Below are 18,532 nucleotides of genomic sequence, written 5' to 3' on the forward strand. Positions count from 1 at the left end.
TGTGTATATGTATATTTATGTGTGTGTGTATGTGTGTATATATATATATATATATATATATATATATATATATAAACTATACTATACTATAATATAATATGGTGTATTTAAACATAATGTTAGAGACATATATTTCAGAGTGTAATATTCACATATTCTATTACATTGTCAATCTGAGCTGTAATGAGAATCTGCTAGTCAGTCTTGTGATGTGGCCCTCACAGGATATAACTACCCCATTTCGTCTTCTTGCTGAACATTGTGACAGAGTAAGAACAGTACAATCACAGCAGCTTAGGATGTAATTGGATTGTGCCTTTTCACCATTTCGATCAGCCAGACATAGGTGAACCCATTGCCTGGGCTTTGTAAATATGTTATGCAGGGTCTCTCATTTTATAATGTAAGCTAAGGTGTTGCCATGTAGAACTAGAGACATTTGTGGTCAATGACAACCTGCTATATAGTATAATTAGAGCAAATATCCATGGCAGACTGCTTATACCATTAGTCACTGCTGTTCTGCCATGGCCATTTTGGAGGAGAATGTGCAATGTGACATTACTATGAGTAAACACAGTGCTGATTGCTCATAAAATGCTATATAGAGACCTATAAGATTGTGTATTCTCTTTTCAACTTAACAGGACATATATATGTTTTGCTGAAGAGATGGGATTCAGTGAGTTCCACCTGTACTTACGGCCTGTACAGTTTGAGTTTGCATCGCACAAGGGACAAGCGGACCAGATGCCTCCTATGTTCATTACTTCTCTCCTTGAGGATGACAGCTGTGTGGACAGGTGAGTAATAACTGTGGTGAGTACAGTAGTGTGTTATGTGTGCAGGGTTTCTAGCTATACTCCACTATGCAGTAGGACTAGTATAAAGCCTAAGTGCAGCCTGTGAGATGGTGAATCATAACACGCTTTTCAGATGTCATTCCTCGCACGTATGAGCTGATATGTTCAGCACCTGTTAGTATTACACTGGGTGCTTGTGTCGTGACCTGTTCATCATTTGGTCACGTTTATACATCAGTAAAATGAAAGCACTTAATTTCTCACTCACTTTATTTTATACATTGTACAAATAAGGTTTATAAATCCTTGTCCTCTCTATTACGTGTAGGTATTCACCATCAGTACAACTTCTTGCTATCCATGAGGTAGATGACAATCAGATTGGAAAGTTTAGTTTCTCGACAAGAGATGGTATATTACAGGTGAGCTGTTCACAGTGGAGCACTGGAGCAACATTTTTGATTAGGGTCAAGCACCACGAGGTGGCCCAATGAATAATGCCCTTGGACCACTTATAACACTATATTCTTACCGGTCTACCGTCTATTCTGTTGCCGTTAGTGGGGGGACACAAAGAGTTGATGAAAAATTACGTAAAGTGTTGAAACAAAGGTATACAAAAAACTAGAAAAATAATATACAAAATACTAGAAAAATAAAAATGCATATTCTCTTTAGATTAATTTTCAGGCTTTGTGAGTTTTCTTCCCAAGCCCCAATATAAATGATAGATCCCATGCCATGGTAATCTTTGCTACACTCATTCCCAGAGTAATACAGTATGACTCCCATGTCCACACTATAAAGTTGCTATGCTCCCAGATTTGCAGTATGGTTCTAAAGCATTTTAGGAGCATTCTCAGGTTAGAGGCTGGCTAGGATGCATCTTTATTCCTGGAAAAAGACCATATTTTCTTGTAGGACATTAGGAGTTACTGGTAATCAAAATTCTTCCTACAGTATACTTTGCATTGTTTGTACCATAGCACATTTCATAATGGTAAGAACACTTATAAAAGCTCAAACACTCAAAATACCTCAAATAACCATATCATAAAATACACAAAGGTAACATATAATAGTGTAAGTCATCTATGAGGCTGGAATAAGCAGTGTTTTAGGATCAAAATCTTTAGTGGCCCTTTTACTATTTCCAGTCCACCATTTCTAGTCAAATGTGCAATCCCAGAACAGTGGGGGCAGAAAAGCAGAAGGTGGGGGCGACTAGGCAGGTGAATTGCACAGATAGTCAATTCTATGTCTACATTTTTGAATGATCACAAATTACCTTAATTTTCTTTGTATAATATAATAGCAGTAATCCCATAGAAAGTAAATGAAAAATGTCATTGCCCACGTGACCTGGTATATGCTAAAGCCATGCATACATTATTTATTTTGCGTCGAAAATAAGTTTGTTATTTAGTTATAGGAAGGAAGCGATTCACATTTATCATGCTAATTTGAGTAACTCAGGAATCTGAAATATAGGGAAATGTGCATTGGGAGTGGATTTCCTATGAATACTGAGATTATATTAGACACCATTGGTGCAATGTCTGTTCCTCTCCATTTGGGTGATGTCATGCATTGGCAGGAGCTGAAATGTCCATGTAACAGGCTGTCTCATTCTGCAGCTGTTAGCAGATAGACTTGGCCAAGTTTTTGCTAAGAATCACTATGAATTGTGGTGCATTACAGCCTAGTTTATGTCAGCAGTCTCACAGATTTCCAAGCAAGTAATGCACACAGATATCTAGGTTATGTTATTATCAGGGTTACAGTAATATATTTGGTTGTTCTGGAACATAGAGCATGCCGATATGTGCTTTACTTTTGCTTATGTCTATATTTTCTTCAAGCTGCTGAATAAATGTGGTGTGGAGAATATGCAAGTGGTGCTCGCCTGCCAAGTAAGCCAGAAAAATGCCCTGTTAGCTGCCACCCAGCTGGCGTCATTTTGCTACGTGTCATCCTGGAGCTCTCTGCAATGCATGGATATAAAGGTTTCCTATTTTCTACTCTATAGATCTATATAGTGCCCAAGTGCCATCCTCCAAATACCTTTTATTCTTTTCAATGTTATTATTTGCATATCTGAAATTTTGGTACACGGTCTATAGATGTTAATAACTATATTGCTAATCTTTAACTGAAGACTGTATGTCTGGCAATGCTAGGATACAAGATGCTCACACTGAGAAATGTATATAATACAAATACTGTATAATCTTGTATACTGCACATAGATACTGGTCAGCTCTCTTGGGTTACTGCACTCCCTTTACTACTTTAACAGATTGTGCATTGGATAGCCTCCTTGAAATTCAACAATCACAGTCAGATTTATAGCTGGTTTATTATAAGGAAGCATAGTTGAAGTATACAACCAATAAATTATTTAGTTAACATTGCTATTTCGCTATAAACTGGCCAATATGATCCTCCAACTTCTATTCTCAGGGAAGCGTGTGAGACCCTTGTGACTGAAGAAATTGAATCTGCCCAAGAACAGGCCTAATAGGTGTTGGCTGCAATACATTTTGTACCTTAGTTCTTGCCATACATCAAATCATTTCCATATAGCCAATACATAGCAGTTAGTTATTAGTGTAACATATATTACTGGCAATTGACAATCATGAATGGAGGGTCACGTATTTCAATTGGTTAGCATAATATTAACATAGTGTGCGCATTATGTCATTTTATGTAATGAATGGTGTGTGCAGCTAATTAATAATGTGATTGTGAGTGTGCAAATCTAAATGTTTCTCAGTTTCTGCATCTTCCACTTCTAAAGATATAAATAGTGATCCTGAGCATTTCTTATCTTTGCTTACTCAGTGCCACGTATTAGAGAAGCTGCATCACATAATAACAGCTTTTACGTCTGTGTAGGCATCATCTCTGCACTCCTATTATTCCCTACTACACTGTACAGAGCAACAAGCCCAAGTCCTTTGCTACAGTGTATACAGTCTACAGTCCTTTAATATAAATGTTTTCATATCTATTTATTTCAAATTATCTTTAAAATTACAGTATTTTGATGATGTGTGATGTAACTTTTAACTGAAAGTAGTTTAATGCTGCAAACTTAATTCAGTAAAAACAAAAATCAGTGAGAACAAAACACCATTCGTACCGACCTGACCTGACGTGACATTTATACAACTGGTTATTATTTACTTGTTCTCTAAACTATGGCCACTCTTGTATCACCGCTATGAAAGCACACCATATGTTGTCCTCAGACAAGTTACTGGTTTCTTATGACTTGTGAAGGTAACAGGCTATTCAGACTTATTGATGGTGCATTGACTTAGGGCCTGTTTCAGAGTTGTATGCTATTTGGACACAGCAGCAATGTGAAAAATGCGAATACTGCAGGGGACGTCTAAAAGATGAAGACCCCCACTGCCGCCATTGCATGTGTAAAACTGTTGCCGCCCCGTCCCCAAACTGCCGCAGCATGTCATTCATGCTGTTGCTTAGGGAGCACTGCAAGCGATCTTGCAGACACTGATCAGCTCATGCGCAGTACAGATACTGTGCATGCGCCGTTGGGCCGCCAACTGTATTGTATGCAAACCATCGGGTTTGTGTACTACTCTGAACCAGGCCTATAGAGTAAAAATACTACATTCATTGAAGAACATTTAGAAAATAAAATGTTTGTATACAGATCCCTTTACTAAACTGTAATAACCTTTATATAGCAGCATCAGATTTCAGACTGACAGTCATTTTTAAGTGTATGTAAAGATATATTTTATGACGCTGAACCTATGACCAGCTTACTGGTGGTACATTACAAAGCACAAAACACCCTTTGCACAGTACAGCATGGTTCAGTTATCCACCTCGATTTGCATAAAATAGATTTCTACCAAAGCATTTGTGGGGGCAAGAATAATTTGCACCGGAGTTGGGCAGACAGAGGACATGCCTATAGGAGCTATGATAAAATGAAGTGGAGTTGCATCATTTTTGCACCAGCTCAGTGCAAGCAGTTCTTATGTCTGATACTTTTACTTTTAAAAGGGACCATTTTGCACCTCCATGTTGCACTTTGGGGTATAAGGGCATTTATACGTGCCCTCTCTGTTATGACTAGATGAAGCTAAATCAAGCAGTATTTTAGCAGAAAAACAGAGGAGTTTAAATTAATGTACAGTAAGGGTGGCCCTAAAGTGGAAGTAAGTTGAACTCCGTAATACTACAGTTTGTACATTATCTAAACTAGTATCCACAAATGTAGGAGCATGAGGTGGTTTCCATAGAGGTGGAAGTTAATTTGCATCTTGAAATGTGCTTGCTAGAGAATTGGGAGTATTTGCGCAAATCTAAAAAGAAGCACTGGCTCTCATCTTTTGCAGTTGTGTGATGACCTTTGTATTTGGTGCCATCACTCTAGTATATTAATATTTTGTGAAATGTATTAATTTTTTCTTTATCATAAAATATTCTGAAACATTTTTTCTTCCAATAGTCAAATCGATATTTTAACATTTACTTATGTTTTCAGGATGCGTGCTTACCAATACAAAGACAGCTCAGTTCTATGAGTGAAAGAAGTTCTTCTTCATGGGCAGTAGTTGAAAGGCAGACATCGGTAACAGCAGTACCTCGCGCAAATGACATTCAAACACAGACACACTGGGAAAAGAAAAGGTATTACAATTATGCTTCCATTGCCCTGACTGACTGTCCCACAGAAGCCCCTCTTACACTACTAATTTTAAAAGGTTTACAATTTCAAATATATGAGTATGTATGGAGTGTCAGGTAATGGAATATGACTGTTTGCCATTTGAATAATACGTATTACAACAATAATATTGTTCCACTAATGTCAAGCAAATGTTACAATATTTAGCAATGTGTCTGTATACTGGTACTTGTACAATATGTGTAGTGATCAATGATAATCACTAAACTTATTGTTCGTTTCTAAAAAGATAACCCTCCCCCCCCCTACTGCTGATAAAACGAGGCATATTGCAGTGAATATGATCCACAAAATGATTAACTAATTGCAGCAAAATGGATATATCATGCCTTGTAGCCAGGGTCGGCTCTAAGGGTGTTCGACCTGTGCGGTCGCACAGGGGCGCCACCCATAAAGGGCGCACCCCTCTCCAACATCCTGATTTCAGCGGGACATTACCGCGGGTGGTTAAATCTGGAGGTTGGGGACCCCCACCCGCCGCAGCTGTGCGGCAGTGCCGGACCCTGGAGACTCTGAATGGATGCTGCGCGCATGCGCGCAGCATCCATTCAGTGACGGGAGAGGGCTGGGGGAAGACCAGCTAGTGAGGTTCACCCCCTAATAACGTCACGTAGGGTTGTGGCCCATGGTAATTAGGCCACACCCCCATTTTTGGTTGCACGCGGAAAGATAGAGCGCTCTGGAGGGGGCCGGCACAGGGTGCTCCGATCCCTGGAGCCAGCCCTGCTTGTGGCAATGCTCTGATGAATTATTCATGAATGTGGCTTTACAATTCACTCCCTGGATATTTGGCAGGTGTACAAATTAGAAACAGAATCAATGGTGATGACAATTTGAGAACCCAGAAATTTGGTGGTGACACAATGTAGACCCTAACAGTTTCTTTATAGGCCCTGCAGTCTTCCAACGTAAGACTGTGACGTGCTGAAGAGTATGAGTTAGAAACAGTTTTTTCCAACACGAAACTAGGGAATGATTGGAGCTATCAACCATTCATAGTGCTCCCACTAGCCAGGCATTAACAGTTTGACATGTGAATGGTTAGCTCTTTTTGAAGATCAGACTGCAGGGACCTGTGTAGTAGCGATCCAGTAGGCTGATTATTGATTATTCACCTTTGATCAATTGATTATTTATCTACCTACCTAAATAGCCACAATGATATTACTGTTACTTTTATTTGGTGACTCCTTTTTCTGGAATAAGTTTGGCATCCTGCTCACCGGTGGACACAGACCCTGGATACTTGTTCCCCATGATCACTGAAGCTGATGCGATTAAGCAGAATGTCCACATCACCAAAAGGATGATGAGATGTTGAGTCAGCAATAGCAGTGTAACTCACTAAATCCAGCAACTGATCTGGTATTCCAGTAGATTTACCAAACATCCCTGTCCTAGGTGTGATAGCACCTTGGTACTAATATGTAATTTCCTTCTGTCTTCATACGTTTTGAATAGATTTTTGTGAGATGATTATGGGGAAGAGGAGCACAGAGCTGATCTAAGATGCAGTGATCTGTGCCCTACTCATATAAAACATTAATTTCAGTTTTGTATTTTTAACTTTATATAGAGCATGATTTGCCTTGTCTCCACAGTGGATGTGGCTTAAAATAAATTATGGACAAAATGTCCCCAGGTTTATTTTAAGATTCGGCTAAATAATGGTTATATGACCATAAATTTGGCTAAATAATGGTTATATGACCATAAATTTGGCTACATAATGGTTATATGTTTGAGGAGTAGATTGTGGGGAAGCATTCCCTCTGGTGAACAGAACAGTGGTGGGTCCACTTCTATGATCTCTACTATTAACAAGGTGCATCTAAACCTGAAGAGGAGGTGGCAAGATAAGAATCCTATGGGTAGTGCCTTCATCATTGTGCAAACCAAATTCAAGGGTATGATAATAAGAATGATAATTCCCCACTGTGCTAGCCAAAAATTCTCACAAATGGGGAACATATGTAACATATATATCTCAATGTTTGTTTTATTCTAGATTCCCAGAAGCATTTGTATCAATCCAGTTACAGAAAGTGGGACTCCGGGATGCAATGCTTAATACATTTTTTCAAAAGAAACAAGTTATGGGGACTACAATGAGAAATCTTGTAAGATGGAGCAGGAGTATCATGTAAAATGCTTATATACAATGTAGCCATAGGGCCTGACTCAGAGGCGCACGCAATTCGCACACTACGCCGATGTTCATGTAGTTGAGTAATTACTTGTAACTGCACATGCGCAAAAAATTCTGAAATCCCCTATGACGCATCCGTTATACAGAGTGTACACACAAAGATGCTTTTGCGATCGGGACAGACGGTATCAGAAATAAGGCGGCAAAGTGATGGCGTTCCTGGGTGGTGACTGGAAAGTGGCTACAAGTGAACGCAAAAAAGTCAGTCCCATGGGTGTGTTATGGTAACATCGCGGTTGTGTCATTGAAAGCAGCTGCGTGCCCAAATACATAGCCACGGAGGCCATAGTCAGACTGTGATACTGCACCTGCCATAGGGCTGGTGTAAGGGGCAATGGTACGCCGATGGTGGCATCTAAAGTATCACCGGCGGCATTAAATTGTGCAGAGAATGCTGAAAGTGAGCAGCTCAGTCCTTGAACATTCAGAAGCAGGCTACTACACTAGGGGATTGCTGTGATGCTAGCTAGTGTCCCCCTATGAGTCACGCCCATAGTCTCCGATGTATAAGCAATTATAGTGGTTCATGTATCACATAGTTATCCTATACATATACCTCACCGTACCATATATAATTACGAAAACCTGTACAATGGCCAGGCTCAGATTTGTAAATAGGCCATAAAAGGCCAGACCTATGCCATAGAGATGCAGGACACTTCAGTGTTATATTTTATTTATACTAATCATTTATTATTTACATGTTATAAACATCTAACCATTAGTGCAATAAAGGACAAATTATTTTATACTTTTTTAATACTTTAAGCACTTTTATACTATGGTGAATGGATTACAGTGTGGTTTGGTTATGGAAAGTTACAGCAATAAACAGGTATATAGAGTGGCATTAAACATGAGACCTATGTTGGCATACCTGAAATAAGGGCCCTAGGTACCTGAAATAAGGGCCCTAGGGCCTGATTCAGAGATGGACGCAAATCCTGTCGCGACTGCGATTCTGTACTCAGCTGCCTTTACGAAAAATATGCTAATGACTTAGCTGATGTTTTGTACACTGAGACGCCCACCTCCGATGGTTCACACCTGTCAGTTACGTACAAAGGTGGAAACATTGGTCACACATCAAACTTCTGAGTACGTCTATGCTCTCAGACAGAGCAGCTCTCCTAAGACGTCGGAGCCTCTCCAGCTACAAAGTAATTTGCAGAGGGTCACTAGAGCATGCCCAGAAAATGGTTCTGACCCGCCTCTGTTTTCCTAACCACTCCCCCAAATGCAGACTGCCTGTCACTCACTTAGCAAATTAATCCTCTTTGTAACCGCCACCGCTAATCTGTTGCTGTGCTTGTGCAGTGCAACTTTGCTGCATGCGCTGTGGCAAAAAAATCTCTCCACTGCCTCCAACATTGATATTGCATCCATCTCTGAATCAGTCCTCAAGTCTCATTGATAAAATCACATTTGAATTTGTTTCTATTTGGATTGTACTTATGCAATATACACAATCTACTGTTCTTCGTTGTATGCTATATTTTCTATTGTTGTACAACTGCCAGTTCTCAGCAGAGCCGAATTAAGGGCCTGATCAGAGGTGCATGCAGTACCAATGTTTATGCAGTTTCGTGATTAATTGCTACTGTACATATGCAAAAGTCTAGAAAACTCTCTCTCACAAACCATTGTGTGCAAGGACGTACGGCATCACTATGATTTCAGACGGCCCCTCCGATCTAAGGGCGTTTCAGGGAGGAGACTGGCAGGTGACCTAAAGTGATGGCAAAAATAGGAGATGGCATGGGCGTGTTCTGGTAGTGTCATTGGTGTGTTTCAGCATGCGGCTGCAATATCTTTTGCAGCATCGCAGCCACAGTGGCCATACTTTGAGAAAGTTGCAATGGGGGGCTGTGCACCAGACGGGCTGCTCAAGGAGTCTATGTTGCGACGAATGGTGCACCAATGGTGGAGTGATCAGAACCACCAGCGCAGTGGAGCATTGCTCAGATATGCAAAGTAGGCGTTGCAGGGTACTCAGTCCATCGCACAGAAGTACACAAGAGGAATGCTCAAGCTGACATTTGCATGTTTTCCCACTTGCACACTTAGGGCCTGAATCAGGCCCTAAGACTCCATAGGGTCCTAGTCAAAATACTGGTTTGGGGCCCCTCTCCGTTGATCCGTTGATCCATTGATACTACTTTATTTACTTACCCTATATACACTGATCACTATACACAGGTCACACTGACATCAGACGCCTCATACACACTTATCACTATACTCAGGTCACACCAATATCACACATCTGATAAACACATATACTATGAGATGAGCGGTCCGGATTACCATGAATCCGGATTGCTCCGAACTTCTTAATCCAAGCCGCATCCGATTCCTGGCTCAGGGTTTTCCGCCAGACTCTGATATCGGATCGAGGCCGAGCATCATCCTCCCAGCGTCTGATTCATGCGGGTTTTGGATCCCATATAAGGAGCCGCGTCTGGGACTCTGCGCAATTCACTCCAGTTTAGTCACGCTTCTGCATGCTGCACTTTGCATTGCAAGATAATTTAAAAAAATTGATAAACAAAGTGAACATTGGCCTTGTGTGCGGCTCTGAATCAGGCGCTATAGACCATAACATAAAGATCCAAATACTTATTTTATAGAGAACAAATCTAGTTGAAAACATTTTACCAACGGAGAAAATAAAGATAAAGGCAGCTGAGCATCCTCTTACGGCAAACTCTCTTATTACAGGTGCTAACCATGAAAACTACAAAATAACATTCAAAAACTCTAACAAAAATAATAGGACATATATAAATATCCATAAATAAAATGATAAGCCTGGGAAAAAAATATGTACGCGCTGCCGTAATTGTATGTGTTTATATATTAAGACATACTTAACAGTCTAGCCCTCGGCAAAGTACTTGGATTTGATCAATCCAATCTCATGAGAGAAATAACACATGACAGATTTTTGTTTAACTTTATTCCACACAAAACAAGTTACTGTGAAGAAGCCATCTACGGTATCCCTATCCTGGCTCCAGGAGGATAGCTGTAGGAAATATTATGGGCTTGATGAAATATTTTGCAGAGAAATGTATGTTTGCTTTTGTGTAATAATAACCTCTGCCACTAGGGGTTTATTTGGAGGGGGGGCAGTAATTTGATGACCTGGTTTGTGTCACCTGGCTAATTACACATCTCACAGCATGTAACAGCTCATAGGAGAATTGCCTGCTCTGTTGGACACTGGAAGATCTTGCCTTAATTTGGGAGTTTTCTGAACACTCATGGAGAGTAGGGGGTATATTTACTAAAAGTGGAGTTGTTGCCCATAGCAACCATCATTGTAGCTATTATCTTCTAGAAGGTGCTAGATAAATGATAAGTTGAATTTGATTGGTTGCTACTTGCTATGGGCAACAACTCCACTTCTAAGAACCTATACTTTAGTGAATATACCCCTAGGTATCTATGAAGTGCACCCTGAATACTTATGTGTCAATTATGATAACAGCCAGGTGCAGCCAATCAGTTGTGCTTCGTTATTATCAGGAAGTGCTACTATCTCTAAATAACAGCAGAACCCATAAGAGTAGACTATAGGAAGCTCTGAGAAATTACAAAGAACTCAAAAGCTACATCCATAGATTTACAGGCCTTTGCCATTAAGGTAAATCTCGTAGTACAATTGGCTGTACTAGCAGAAAAAGACTAAACAAGTGTTTCTAACAAGGAGTGTTAGTCTGTACAAAACCCATTCTATCCAAAGAGAAATATTGCAGTACAGCTTAATGGAGGGTACACACGGTCAGATTTTCTGGAAGATATGAACGATAACGATTGTAAAAATTGTTACATCGTTGACATGCATTGACCAACGATGCGCGTGCACGCATGTCAGATAACGATATCTGAAATCGATTGTGTTTGCAGTCAGATTTGGACAATTTCATTTATTTATATACGGTCAGAAATCATTCATCGTTAATGAGATCGTTGGTAAAATCGTCCACATCGTTCATAGTTGATCTAGAAAGTCTGAACGTGTGTATGCACCATAAGTTTGAAAACTTGAGTGAAACACTAGACTTCTAAATAACAAGACCAAAGTATAGTTGCTTGGGATTAAAGCACAATGCCATTTCTGTTAAAGGCCAAACACGCCATACAACCACAATAGCCTCAAAGCAGCCGTCAAGCTCATGATGGTGGGGATCATCATTTTGCTTTGATTTGCAGCTATAGGATCTGGACGCCTAAATCATTTGGTCCAACATTAACTCATCTTTAACTTAGAGCATTTTAGTAGGAGGCCATTTGTAGAACAACTGATTGCCTGAAATTGGATCACGCACCAAGACAATTTTCCTAAACACACAAGGAAATATATGAATGAATGGCTGAAAACAATCAGGGGTCTATGTACTGTACTAAAGGTGCGTATCCACTAGCATATAATGGGATAATGGAACAACAGTATGATTACAACATTGTAATCGTACAGTCGTTCCTCTTCCCCTGCAGTGCCTACACTGAATGATATGTCGTTCAGTGTAGGCACCCTCCCTCATCCCTTAACATGGCCAATCTGTCGTTATCGGCAGCTTGACCAGCATGTTCATGCGAGGATTGATGTCGAAAACGATGGATGGATATAAAGTACCAACCAATCAGTTCCCAACTGTCACTTTACAGGTCGTGTTTGAAAAATTTACAGGAGCTGATTGGTTGGCACTTTATCTCTTTGTACTTTATCTCTCTCCAAGGCTTAGTACATTTACCGATCAAAGTTTTAGAATGGCCATGTCAAAGTCCTGCCCATAGAGATGCAGTGATGGTGTGTCAAAGAATGCACTCAAACATAAATTAACTGAATCAATGTTGTAAAGAGGAATGAGACATATGATGTGAGGACTGATAAATTCATACATAAAATAATTACTGTAAGCACTGATGAATGTAGTTCTACAAGCTGCTGATTTATAGGAGCACTGTCACATATGCTCATGCTTAATGTTGGGTAATTTGTCTGTTGTATAAATAATGTGCAGATTTGAAGAAGGGTGTATGACAGTGGTTCCCAAACTGTGCGCCGTGGCACCCTGGGGTGCCTCGGGACACTTGCAGGGGTGCCTCAGGTTGGTGGCCCAGCACCAAATCAAATTATTTATGGTCAATGTAATGTAAATATGTGGACAAATAGAAGCACAAACCTGTCCACCACCACGGCATATAAGAACAATTTACATTATTACATTTTTTTCTGAATTTCTCAATAACAAACTTTTGGCCTAGGGGTGCCATGAAAACAAAGCTGATTCTCTAGGGCACTGTGATGCAAAAAAGTTTGGGAACCACTGGTGTACGATCATTTTGATATAGCTATACAGCTTCAATTGTAGGAATTAATGCTTTCTTTGTTTTTGTTTTGTTAATCTTCATAACATATTCACAAAAGATGTTCTTTTTCTCTCAAGGGCTCTATTTACTACAATCCGCATTTGTAATGCAGATTGTAGTGTGATATTATTGACTGAATTCGCATTGCGAATTCAGGCAATATCACAGGGATTTACTACAAATCTCTTGCAGGGACAGAGCTTGCGATAAAGCTCTGTCCCTGCGAATCCCCTCCGCACACTAGTCACGGTATTTTCGTGACAAAGTGCCCAATATATCAGTATTGAGAATATTTATAACTGTTTTAAGCCTAAAAAATATTAAAAAAGAAACACATTTCCCTGGAACATTAAATCAGTGTGCATGTACTTGAAAAATAAAATTTTAAACAGATAGATGTGTGACTGTATTGAGCAGGACGCACGCAACGTAACAACAGGGCAATTTAAAATTTGCAATGTTTACTAAATAATATAAGCAATTACATTACTGCTATTGTGTATACATACATATTGTAAATAATTGATATGATTTATATATTATATACATATTTGTTCATGAGGTACCCTTTAACACTGTTTTAAGCAAACACCAGTAAAATGATCTTGTTTACATTGCAGGAGGAGGTGGAAAAAATAAAAAGAGAACTTGTAAGAGATTACTGTCACAGGTAAGGGATTTATCAGTGCAATTTGTTCATTCAGTCTTTGTGACAAAGGAAACGTAACTATAGGTCTGAGTCTGAGTGGCAGGCAGCAGAGTCTATTGGCAGTCCCCTGTCTGCGAGTATATGCAAATGGCCTACAAACACCATTCCTTGGGTACATTTGTGCGGCCGAATGTGCATTGACTGAGACACCAACTTGTAGCGCCCATGCATGCTGTCATACTGATCGGTGTACCATCACTGTTCGCCCTGTGTCAGGTGCAGTTTCTCCGTCTGACCATGGCCTCCTATGCTTAATGCTGTGTGTCTGTGAACACAGTCGCTTGCATTGACATGCCCCGCGGCATTCCCATAAGTGCTACCTGACCGGACCTAGACACCTCCCAGTTACCGACCATCACTTATCTACCGCCTTCTTGATACCGTCTGAATTGATCACAATAGTACCTATGTTTGTACTATTTGTGTAATGCATGTGTCATAGGGTTTTTCAGAAGTTTTGCACAGTTGCAATTGATTGCTGAACTATGTGAACATCGTCATTGCGTGGGGCTTTGAATCTGGCCCATAGGGCATGATTCAAAGCCACTAAGATGGACGCTAATGCATCTGCTAGTACAACCGCTGCCTCAACAGCGGAAGAAGAAATATGCAAATGCTAATCTCAGCCTTACCCTTGTGCACCAGCGTGCGCCGTAGAGTACAAGCACTGAGATGCCCACTTTCAGGATCTGTGGACTGTGGTAAACACTACACCTTCGGCACACCATCCAATGCACCATTGGTGTTTGTGGTAGCCTAGGGGTTACTCACTCCCATAACACTCCCATGAGACAGTTATTTTTGGAAGGCCAAACCAATTTTGCTTGATTTTATTATGTTTTTTTTTTATGACTAACCTCACCTTTTTACAGGTTGCTACAAGGATGCTTTGTTTAAGAATGTGTGTGCAACATGGAGAAGCTTGTAGCGAGTGGGGTGTTAGCAGTGGCGGAACTAGGGCAGGGCAAGAGGGGCACGTGTCCTGGATGCCGTGGGACCGGTGGTGCAGGGGGGCGCCACCGACTACGGTAGTGGCCTGCCCTAGATAGCCAATGTAGCGCTGACGGCAGTGAGTGCGGTCAGCGCTACACATTTACTCAGGACCAGCGCTAGTCTTCCCTGTGCCCAGCGCTAGTACTGTGCTGCACACATAGCCGAGCCCCTTCCCTCCCCCTGAGCGCTAACCCAAGAGCGCCAGGTGGAGGGTGGGAGGCGGGCTCTGGCTGGCGTATTTACACAGACATTGCCGCCAGCGGCAGATGCAAGAAACGGCTATGTATATGGGGGAAGCGGTCATTGATACAGGTATCTTAGCTTCTAGGGTATCAGCAACTTCGGTAGTGGCTAAAAGAACCCTTTGGCTAAAAACCTGGAAGGCGGATACAGGGTCCAAGAAGGCCCTGGAATCTTTGCCTTTTGATGGGAAGGTACTGTTTGGACCAGAGCTGGATGACCTAGTGTCTTGGCTGGCGACATCTAAATCTGCGGGGTTGCCATTTACGACTACCCCTAAGTATAGGCAGTCATCAGCTCGGTCCTTTCGCCCACAGAGTAGGGCAAAGGGACAGTTTTCCTCTAGATGGGATGCTTCCCAAAGAAAACAGCAGACAAGGAAATCCTGGTCAACCAGTTGTCCTGCTTCCAAACTGGATGATAAGCCCACTGCCTGATGGGTTGGGCCTACCCCTGGGGGGTCTCAGGGTGGGAGGCCAACTTCTACAGTTTTCTCATGCTTGGCATCAGATGACTACGGATGCCTGGGTTCGAAAGTTGGTCTCTCATAGTTACGCCATCATGTTCCTGAGGCATCCTCCTCAGATGTTTGTTGGTACAACCCGGTCAGATCTTTGGCCTTCCGGGAGGCTATTGGGGCCCTCCTGAGGTCGGGAGTCATAATCCCCGTTCCTGTGATGCAACAGGGAAGGGGTTATTTAATGAAATTTGTTTTTTTATTCGGAAACCAAATGGGTCACATCGCTCTATCCTGAATCTGCAGTCTCTCAACAGATTAATCCATTTGCCCAAATTCCATATGCAAACTCTACGGTCAATTATGCTGGCAATGAAGCCAGGATATTTCATGGTCTCCCTGGACATGCAGGATGTTTAGCTGCATGTTCCTATTGCATGATCTCGCCAAGGATTTCTGAGATTGGCGGTAGATCAGCAACATTACAAATTTCAGACTCTACCCTTTGGGCTGGCCACAGCTCCTCAGGTATTTACCAAGATAATGGCAGTCATGGCAGCTCATCTCAAATGACAAGGAGTCAGGATACTGCTATATTTGGACGACCTCCTGATACTGTATTAGCACAATCTCAGGAGATGTTACAATGTCATCTCCAGATGACCATTGTCTGCCTACAAGAGCTGGATAATCAATTGGAAAAAGTCTTCTCTTTCTCCAACTCAGCAAACTGTGCACTTAGGGGCGCTGCTGGACTCTCTGGGATAGAGGATTCTTCTATCAGAGGACAAGATTGCATCACTACAATCTCGTGTGCACAGTCTACCTTGCAAGCAGGAAGTATCAGTTCACTTAGCAATGCAGGTGATGGGTTCCTTGGCGTCTACATTCAACATGGTGGCTTATGCCCAGTTCCACCACAAGTCCATGCAGCAATGGATTCTGTCTCGTTGGGATGGTTGGTATCATCGGATAAAGTCTCAGATGATCCACATCTCACCAGAGGTTCGGCTCTCCCTCGCTTGGTCGCTGCAGATGACTCATCTAGAGAAGGGTCACCCGTTATGGGTTCAAGGTTGGGTACTCCTCACCATGGATGCAAGTCTGCGAGGATGGGGAGCGGTGACAGGTCTTCACACCTTTCAGGGAAGGTGGACAGATCAGGAAAGTCACCTACAGATAAATGTTTTGGAGCTTCGTGCAGTGCACAGAGTGCTCATTCTGGTGCAGGACCTACTTCAGGGCAGGCCTGCCCAGATTTAGTCCAACAACGTGACTGCGGTGGCCTATATCATTCATCAAGGAGGCACACGAAGTCCGGCAGCCATGAGAGAAGTGACGAACATTCTGCTGTGGGCAGAATGCCATCTTCCAGCAATCTCTGCAATATTCATCTCAGGAGTCCTCAACCAGGAAGCAGACTTCCTTAGTTGTGAAGACATACACGCCGGAGTTTGGGCTCTTCATCCGAACATCTTTCAACTCCTGGTGGACAAGTGGGGACTACCAAACATAGACCTCATGGCATCACGCCACAACCACAAGGTCCCCAGGTACGGGTCCAGAACAAGGGACCGCTTTCGTGGATGCTCTGGCGGTGAGATGGGACTTCAGGTTGGCATACCTGTTTCCTCCAATCTCCCTCCTCTCAAGGGTCGTCAGAAAGTTCAAGCAGGAGGGCGGCAGGATAATACTAATTGCTCCTGCCTGGTCCAGGAGACATTGGTTCACCGATCTGACAGGTCTATCCATAGACAGTCCACTTCCACTGCCTCTACAACCGGATTTGTTAGTGCAGGGTACCTGCCTATATCCAGATTTATCTCGGCTGGCTTTGACGGCATGGCTCTTGAGTCTTCAGTCTTAAAGGCCAAAGGTTTCTCTATTTCTGTGATCCAGATGATGCTGAGGGCAAGGAAACCTGCTTCGGCCCACATCTATCACAGGATTTGGCATTCATTTTTTCTTTGGTGTTCCCACAGAAAATATGACCCTAAGTTTTCAGGGTCTTGTGAGTGCTTGCTTTTCTTCAGGCGGGATTAGATTTAGGTCTTCGTCTGGCTACCCTGAGAGCTCAGGTTTCTGCATTGTCAGTATGGTTTCAGCGCAGAAGTGCTTCCCTGCCAGATGTTAGAACATTTTTGCAGGGGGTTCTCCAGCTGCAACGTCCATTTGTCCCTCCGGTGGCACTGTGGGATTTATCTTTGGTTCTCAGGGCACTGCAAACTTCTCCTTTTGAACCCTTGGATAAGGTGGACCTTAAATGGTTGACAGTGAAGACACTTTTTCTCCTCGCTATTTCCTCAGTTTGCAAAAGTTTCATATTTGGCAGCACTGTCATGTCACTCCCCATATTTGATTTTTCATCAAAATAGAGTGGTTCTCCGTACTAGAGCGGGTTCCCTTCCAAAGGTGCTATCCCATTTTCATATTAATGTATTAATGAAGAAATTGTAGTCCCACCTTTTAAAGGGTGAAGCTTTCCTGAATGTGGTTCGTGCCCTACATATCTACATGGATTGTACCAGCTCCATAAGGAAATCAGATGCGCTCTTTGTGTTATATGGATTTCACAAACAGATATTGGCTCGCTGGTTGCGTATGACTATTTCTCACGTCTATACGCAGGCTGATCTCCCTGTCCCAAACAAGGTGACAGCACATTCTGCTCGGTCTATGGGACCATCGTGGGCAGTTAGACATAGCGCCTCAGCTGAACAGCTGAACAAGGCAGCCACTTGGTCTTCTGTCCATACCTTTATCAAATTCTATGCATTTGATACTTTTGCCTCCCAGGATGCTTCTTTTGGGCAGCGGCTTCTCCTCTCTGCTCAGGAGCGTCCTCACCCTTAAGGGAACTGCTTTAGGACGTCCCCAAGGTAGATCCTGTGGAACCTGAAAAAGAAAATTAGAGTTTTGGTATAACAAACCTCAGTTAACTCTTTTTCTTTGAGGTCCATAGGGTCCACAGGGCACCCTCCCTGACGCACCTGGCCTCAGTTGGGAT

The 18,532-nt window shown here is 42.0% G+C and overlaps 1 protein-coding gene across 5 annotated transcripts in view; it reads left to right on the top strand.

The window, feature by feature from the left end:
- Window positions 1-18,532, top strand: part of LOC148537665 (uncharacterized) — a 259,972-nt gene that overhangs the window by 84,249 nt on the left and 157,191 nt on the right. For all 5 annotated transcript variants that reach the window (XM_088460467.1, XM_088460468.1, XM_088460466.1 and 2 more), the window contains 6 exons: window positions 648-803; window positions 1,132-1,225; window positions 2,666-2,809; window positions 5,335-5,480; window positions 7,547-7,658; window positions 13,747-13,796. In XM_088460467.1, coding sequence (XP_088316593.1) covers window positions 648-803; window positions 1,132-1,225; window positions 2,666-2,809; window positions 5,335-5,480; window positions 7,547-7,658; window positions 13,747-13,796 — 702 coding nt within the window. The remainder of the gene's footprint in view (window positions 1-647; window positions 804-1,131; window positions 1,226-2,665; window positions 2,810-5,334; window positions 5,481-7,546; window positions 7,659-13,746; window positions 13,797-18,532) is intronic.

The sequence above is a fragment of the Taudactylus pleione genome, unplaced genomic scaffold (genome assembly GCF_031769625.1).
Source record: "Taudactylus pleione unplaced genomic scaffold, aTauple2 ptg000046l, whole genome shotgun sequence".
NCBI lineage: Eukaryota > Metazoa > Chordata > Amphibia > Anura > Myobatrachidae > Taudactylus > Taudactylus pleione.